The 7,418-nt window shown below is 33.7% G+C and overlaps 1 protein-coding gene across 5 annotated transcripts; it reads right to left on the bottom strand.

The window, feature by feature from the left end:
• Positions 1–2,898: 2,898 nt before the first annotated feature.
• LOC136209911 (probable LRR receptor-like serine/threonine-protein kinase At1g67720) lies at positions 2,899–7,144 on the bottom strand. 5 transcript variants are annotated; one of them, XR_010677717.1, is made up of 10 exons: positions 7,072–7,134; positions 6,456–6,833; positions 5,981–6,337; positions 5,395–5,900; positions 4,675–4,807; positions 4,407–4,526; positions 4,245–4,316; positions 3,882–3,950; positions 3,291–3,417; positions 2,899–3,219 (listed from the first exon to the last, which is right to left on the bottom strand). XR_010677717.1 is itself a non-coding variant. In XM_066001538.1 (9 exons), coding segments are annotated over exons 3-9 (906 nt in total). In that variant the 5' UTR covers positions 5,983–6,337; positions 6,456–6,833; positions 7,072–7,134; the 3' UTR covers positions 2,899–3,413. The 5 variants fall into 5 exon arrangements, 4 of the variants coding, with proteins under 4 accessions (XP_065857610.1, XP_065857611.1, XP_065857612.1 ...); XM_066001538.1 differs by having other exon boundaries at positions 2,899–3,417; XM_066001539.1 differs by having other exon boundaries at positions 2,899–3,417; positions 5,996–6,337; positions 7,072–7,130.
• Positions 7,145–7,418: the final 274 nt, after the last annotated feature.

Genomic DNA, 7,418 nt, shown 5'->3' with positions numbered 1-7,418 from the left:
GTCTCGGCCATAAATGATCATTAAATGAATCATTAATTGTCTTAACCGCCAGGTTAAGAGTAACTTGTAACCGCCATTAAATGAGCATTAATGGAGACTTTTTAGTTACCTAGAGGTTACGAATTTCTCAACTATATATAGCTTACCTTTCTAGGCTATCAAGGTACACTTACTTTCTTACATTCTCTAAGATTCGTCAATATAGTTTATTCTCCATATATTCTACTGACTTTGGCATCGGAGTGTCCCCGGCCGATCCCAGCGGCGCCTCACAGGGACGTGATCCGATCAGAAGTTTCTCCTGTGTTATCAAAAATGTTGATACTAATCTTATCTAAAATATTAACTTAAAGGATCAAATTGATATTTCTAGTTTATTTTGGGCCAAATAGTATTGTGGACCATGTTTAGGAGCCAAATTGATATCCTTTCTTCTTCTTTTCTTCTTCTTTTCTTCTTCTTCCAAAGTTGACTATTTTTTTATGGGTCAAATACATGAATATCATAATTAAGTAGAAAATTACAACTAAATCATATTATCAAATTTAATTTTTAATATATCATTATTATCTATATATTATTATTTTATACTATAATTTAAAAAATCTAGATTCCAATTCATAAATTATAAACCCTAGAAAATATATTCTAGACTCCTAATTTATAAATTTTAATCCTTAAAATATATTAAAAGTACTGATTTTACTAGTTTGATATAATCCAAAAGTATGACTTGATATAGTTGTAAATCGTGTTTAAAAAAATGAATTTCCGTGTAATTTTCCCTTTTTTTATTTGATTACTAAGCAAACTAAAATGTATTTATTTTATTTTGTTTTATTATAATAGGTTAAAAAATATAAAAATGAAAAGAGATGGTATAAAATAAATATGAAACTAAAATAAACATTCAATAAAAATATCAATTTGTGTGCAAAACTTTCTCAGAACATTAGCATGAACATTTTTCTTGTAAGTGCGAAAATCAGTACTAGAGGCGGTTTAAACCGTATTTTGAAAATTGTCCCTATGAAAAACCTTACCCCGACGCCTGAGAAAAACTGTCGGTAATGTAGCAACAGTGACAATTACAACATTCTTGTTACAGTCGGTAAAGTATACAGAGACAGTTAAAACCGTCAATACAGTAAAAAAAAAAGTCGGTAAAAGCCTTTTTTTTTGTAGTGGGTATGATACAAAAACAAGGGGTAAAACGTATGTTTTTATGATTTTATATGATATAAACGTTCAAGAAACGATAAACATGTCAGGATTATTATTTTTTAAATCGTGACCCTCAAACATCCGCATAGCAAGCACTCCCTCATCACAATTGTGGGTATGGGAAATAAGAATATTGCTAATAAAGTTCGAACATGTCAACCATAACTTGAGGAACTGTGCTTGCATGACGTGAGCTACCGGTACAATGTAAAAACGAGTTAATAAACAATATCACTCTGAGAAGATTCTCAAGTAACAATGTAAAAACTGCTCCAAGAACAAAAAGTGATATCAGAGCAAATAATATCTTAGTAACATACAGGAAACTGATTCCTGATTTGGGAACTGTGTTTGCATGACGTGAGCTACTGGTACTCCGTTGAAACAAAAAGCTAATAACATTAATTATGCCATAAAAACGCTTGAATCGCGCTATTAAACAAAAAATGTAATGTTATACACAATAACCTTAGTAGCTGAGATGTAATGTTATAGAAAAACTTTTATCAGAGTTTCAAATTTTAGTCACAATGAAATCTACATGTTTATCTTTACCTTAATTCAAAAGGACAATACAATAGCTCGACATGGAATTCATGGGATATACAGGCTACTAAATGTTGAAGTAGAAGGAGAAAAACTAGTTTCAAGGATTAATAATACCATATTTTTTTACTCAAGCAAACAATGCCTCTCCTTTCCAAAGACTCATGTGTGACTACATTTGATTAGAGCCCCTCCTCCTATTTCTACTTAATATATATCATCTCACTTTTTATTCAATTACTCTTTTATACTGATATATCCTATTAATTATACCAACCTCTACTAGTGAATATATCATACAATGAAAATTCAAAACTTATAAAGCTTAGGGGGGTTGGTTCAAACTTTGAAAACGGAATCGGAATCGGAAACAGAATGTTATGGAATTAAAATCGAAATCATTATTCATTTATTCTGTTTGGTTCAGTATGGAATTGAAATTTGATTCCCTTTCAAACTGTTTGGTTCCATAATGATCGGAATCCAATTCCTTTTAAAACATACAATTATTTTCTAGCAGCAGACGTGACATTATATAAAATTTACCAATTCAATCGAGTTCAAACTGACAAAATAAGCATCATTCTACTTTCCATTATAAATAGTCATTCAACATTTTTCTGCACTACGACTGCAACATCAAAATGGTGTATATTGTTGAAAGGAACAAATAGAATGATTTCTACACATTAATCACGACAGATCACATATCGAAAAAGAAGTTGCCCAAAAACTAGTTGAGAGAGATAAATTACAATGCCTCCATTTTTCTGCATAATTAAATTCAATGAATTGATATAAAAGAAAAACGATAGGGAATAAAGGGAGAAGATAGAGATTGAATGGAAAATACATAAATTATCAATTGAAAATATACAGATGAAAAAACACATAAATTCTATACCATAAAATTAGCCATTCAACAAAAAACTTATACAGGTAAGAACTGATTTGTTTGCTTCACTAGCTATTTAGCTAGCCAACAACACTAACTCTTTTAACTGCATAACATTTTTTTATTTTATTTTATCCTTAGATTTTTGCATCCAAACTACTAAATGTCGGATATTTGAATGAGACTCCAGGTAAGGACTGGAGTTCCCTGGATGCGCACCAAAAAAAAAAAAAAACAACAAAACAAATGTTGATCATATTGAATATACAATAAACATAGAAACGATATATTGTGTTTCCTCAATCAGGGTTGATCATAGAGCCTTGTATATATAGTAGATTACATGAGTTAGAGTTTAACTAGATTGCCAATACGTAATATAGATAAACATAAACACTAATTATTAGATAACTCTAAATAAACCTAATAATCATCTCTAGTTTATAATCATCTCTAATTACAGTAAGCAAAGGAAAAACATTAGCTTTATGAACCTTTGGCAGCAATCTCAAGGCGTTTGATCCAATTTATACTTCTTCCTCGTGTTAATGGACCTAACCAGAGATTTTCTATTAGTGAGTATCACAAACTATTACTGATTCGTTGTGAAGCCATCTGAAATTACCATAAAGATGTTCTTTGAGCGTTCCGTTGTGCATGTACTCGTAAATAAGCATAATTCTCCCATCTTCTTGGCAAATTCCTAGAAATTGTACCAGGTTTCTGTGATGTATCCTCGAAAGAAGTGTCACCTATATCAAATATTACCGCAGATCGATTTAGTACCAGTTAGGAATATGTACACCTATTGCAGCATATGTTACTAAACAAAGACCAAACTTCTATTCATAAATTTTCGGTCAAACGCATGATTAAGCCCTTAAGCTTTTACCGTTTTAAGAATTAAGCCCTTAATCATTTATTTTTCTAGATTAAGCCCTTGAACTTTAGATTTTTAAAGATTAAACCCCTTATCTTTAAGTTTCACACACATTGAGCTCCTCACTAATGACTCCATTAGCTAAACCATTAGTAAAAGGCTTAATGTGTGTGAAAATTAAAGATAAGAGACATAATAATCCTTAAAAATGTAGCGTTCATAGGCTTAATCAAGAAAAATTGAAAAAATGAGGGGCTTGAATGTGCTTTGTAAATCTGAGCACATTAATATGATTTCCATGAATTTTATATCTACTAGCCAAAAAATGATACTCACTTTAGAACTATGTTTTTATCGAGAAGGTCCGATGGTATGCTTCCAGATAACAAGTTGTTTTGCACATGCCTGCAATTATCCAACGTGGTCTTAGATTGCGGAAAATGGAACAAGTTAATGGTGCTCTCTGTGTCAAGCACATATACAAATCATTTAATCGTAAATCTTTAGTATATCATCAATTCCAAACATTGTTTCTCAATACTGCATAATTTTTTATTTGGAATCATGATCCAGAGGCCGCTCCTAAGACTCGAACCGGTGACCTTCGGTCACACGACAACAATGTTTTACCGTTGTGCCAAGGCTCGCCCTCTCTCGATGGCACTAATAATGAGAAATATTCAAGTTCTAATGACTTACAGTTCCCTTAAATTTGGTGGGCTCGCTAATGAGGAAGGCGGCTCACCGGTCAACTGATTGTTCTCAAGATGGCTACACAAGAAACAGGATCTTGGTTAGTTTTACAGCTTGTTATATAACAACATTAATTGCCAAATGAAAAGGACAAGTCATCTGATTTACATGATCTCCAAATTTGCACATCCGCTAAAATCGGGTATTGGACCAGTTAGATTATTCCCATCAAGCCATCTGTAACGATAAAACAAGAACCAAGTCTTGAAAAGTAAGACCATGTTCCTACTGCAGCTGACATTAGTAAGTATGCCAGATGAAAAAGGCTATTTGAACTCACAATTCAACTAAACCATTAGCCGGAAGTTTGACAGGGGATTTTCCTTCCGGCTAATGGTTTAGTTGAATTGTGAATAATCCAAGATTAAATAATTACATTTTGGCTATTGTCGGCCGTTCATCTGAGGTGCAATCCAACCATGACCATGGAACTGGTAAACATGGATCACTGCCTTCTTGTGCCCAATCTGCTGATGTATTGAGAGATATGACACTAGCAATGGCTTCTCCTATAGAAATTTAAGATCCCATCTATTCAGATTTGAAGCTAAGCACATGAAGACGGAAATGGACACAGAAACAGAAACAGAAATGGATACCGACATGATATTTCTAGAAAATATAGGAAACGGAACACAGGAAAACATGTAGATAATAAAAATACAAGGGTATATTTAGGAAGTATGTTTAATGTTTTTCTATATAACATAGGGAAAAAATAGATTTCCATTTTAAAAGCTTGTAGAAGATTATCTAGAAAATATTAGGATTTAATGAACAAGTGATTAGAGTTGATTTGCTTATGAAAACACATTAATTACATTCTAGGGAACAAGTTTCCATATTCTAAGAAACTAGTTTCTAAGTTTTATTAAATTACGGAAACATGACCAGAAACGTTTCGAACAAGTTTCCAAAACATGAAACGCTTTAAAATCAAAATCATTGTGCAACCTAGCATGAAATGCATGACAAAGTGCACCACGGGCATAAGGGTAATGGAAAGATGTCAAAGTTGACTCACAAGTTCTGTAAAACAAATTGCTCAAATTCACAGCCAAAAAATATGCACTCAAACAACCGTAATTCCACTTACCACCCATGGAACCATCACTTTCCTTTAGATACTTGTTAACCTCCAAGGCGTTCAAAAGTGGCCCCATGGATGAATCAGACGTCTTCCCAAATCTAAATGACAATACAAAAGGGAGGGATACATTGGGATATCCTGGTTGATAGAGCCGATATTTTCCTAGAGCATTTTCTTGGATATTAACAATAGGTATGCTCATATCAGAGTGACCAGGGAGAATAAGCCTGAATTTCCTGGACTCAGAAGGACGAAGATCTTCAATTTCTGCAAAGTATGTTGCAGCCCAACCATAACCTGGAAAACCATCTAAGTTCAACCGATATGTTAATGATCCGTTCGTACCAACTACATCAGTTTGCATCACTTTCTCTGGAGGCCTTTCGTGCGTTTTGACATCTATAGGCATGTCAGTTGAAACTCTCTTAGTACCCTCAGCAACATCAACAAGGTAATTTGCTTTCTTCAGAGAATCAGATTCCCACATTCGATCGAACGGGTCATCAGGATACCTGAATAATAGCAAAATTTTACATAAGATTTAAGAATGGTTTTACTTCTGAATAAACATAAATAAAATATAACAGCCTACATAAGATAATTTTACCCTGCTCCTAGCTAATGAGTCTGCCTTTGAGGAAGGTTGTAAATTTGGGTTTGAGGCGGTACAAAAAATACAATGGCAATGCCCAACCAACAATAGTACAAACATCAGCAAGTAAATCAAACCGATCCCAAACATCAGCAAGTAAATCAAACCAACCCCTTCTCCTTCTCTGAACTCTCACATAAAACCTTCTTCTCTGAACTCTCACGACGTCAGACCTACAGATAGGGCATGTGTTTCGGATCCTCAGCCATTCCAGAATACAGGTTCGGTGGTATAGATGATGGCAAGGAAGTTCAACTTCTATATCAACTGATACACCGTCCAGACAAATTGCGCAAACTAAACAATATAAAATCAGATTAGAGACAAATCAATTCATATAATTTGCAAGGAATTAGACTAAAAGGTCCAAAAACAAACAGAAACAAATTCAGAATATGAAAATTGATTTTTTTACCTCTCTCCTCATCCTCCTCCTCCTCCTGCTCCTCTATGCGCTGCCTGCGCTGTCGGTCCTTCTCCTTCAACAATAAAAGCTCCTCCGACTTGCGCTGTATACGCTGCCTGAGCTGCCTGTGCTGCTCCTCAAACAAAAAAATATCCTCCTCTATCCACTGCCTGCGCTGTCGGTCCTTCTCCTCCGACATGCGCTGCATGCGCTGCCTGAGCTGCCTGTCCTGCTCCTCAAACAAAAAAATCTCCTCCCCCAACAAACGAATCTCCCCCTTTATCCGCTGCCTGCGCTGTCGGTCCTTCTCCTCCGACATACGCTGCCTCTGTTGGTTGATGGCATGGATGGCGTAGTCCCCCTCATCCAACAAAAGAATCTCCTCCTCTATGATATAAAATTACACTATTAATTATATTAATATTTTTATTACCAAAAAACAAATTAAATAAGATCATGATATAAAAATAAGACAAATTTCTAGAAATTATCAATTATATATATATATATATATATATGAAGGAATATATATCTGTCAAAACTAGAAGAATTAAAAGAATTAAAAGAATACTATGATATAAAAATAATAATCAAAAGAATTAAAAGAAATTATCTATCTTTTTACCCATCAGCTCATTGATGGCATGGTTGGCGTAGTTGAAATCGGAGTTGTAGTCCTCCTGCTCCTCCAACAAAAGAATCTCCTCCTCTATAATATAAAAATAATACTATATCTCTCAAAATTAAAAAAATAAAAAAAATACTACAATATAAAAATAATAATTAAAAGAATTAAAAGAAATTATCAATTTTTTTACCTCTCTCCTGGTTGTAATGAGAGTCGGAGACGGAGTCCTCCTCTATAGGAGGCGGCAACTCCTACTCTACTATGGGTTCCTCTATAATATAAAAATAATACTATATCTCTCAAAACTAGAAGAATTAAAAAGAATATTACAATATAAAAATAAT

Source organism: Euphorbia lathyris, chromosome 10 (genome assembly GCF_963576675.1).
Source record: "Euphorbia lathyris chromosome 10, ddEupLath1.1, whole genome shotgun sequence".
Lineage (NCBI taxonomy): Eukaryota > Viridiplantae > Streptophyta > Magnoliopsida > Malpighiales > Euphorbiaceae > Euphorbia > Euphorbia lathyris.
Note: the sequence above shows the minus strand (reverse complement) of the source record. Positions and strands in the feature narration are given on the sequence as shown.

Bases quoted from the DNA above. Each gene is read 5' to 3' on its own strand.
- LOC136209911 (XM_066001538.1), bottom strand. The intron at 4,808-5,394 runs GTAAGTGGAATT...AAATTTCTATAG, and splicing joins AAGTGATGGTTCCATGGGTG to GAGAAGCCATTGCTAGTGTC. The intron at 4,527-4,674 runs GTAATTATTTAA...TGTCAGCTGCAG, and splicing joins CGGCCGACAATAGCCAAAAT to TAGGAACATGGTCTTACTTT.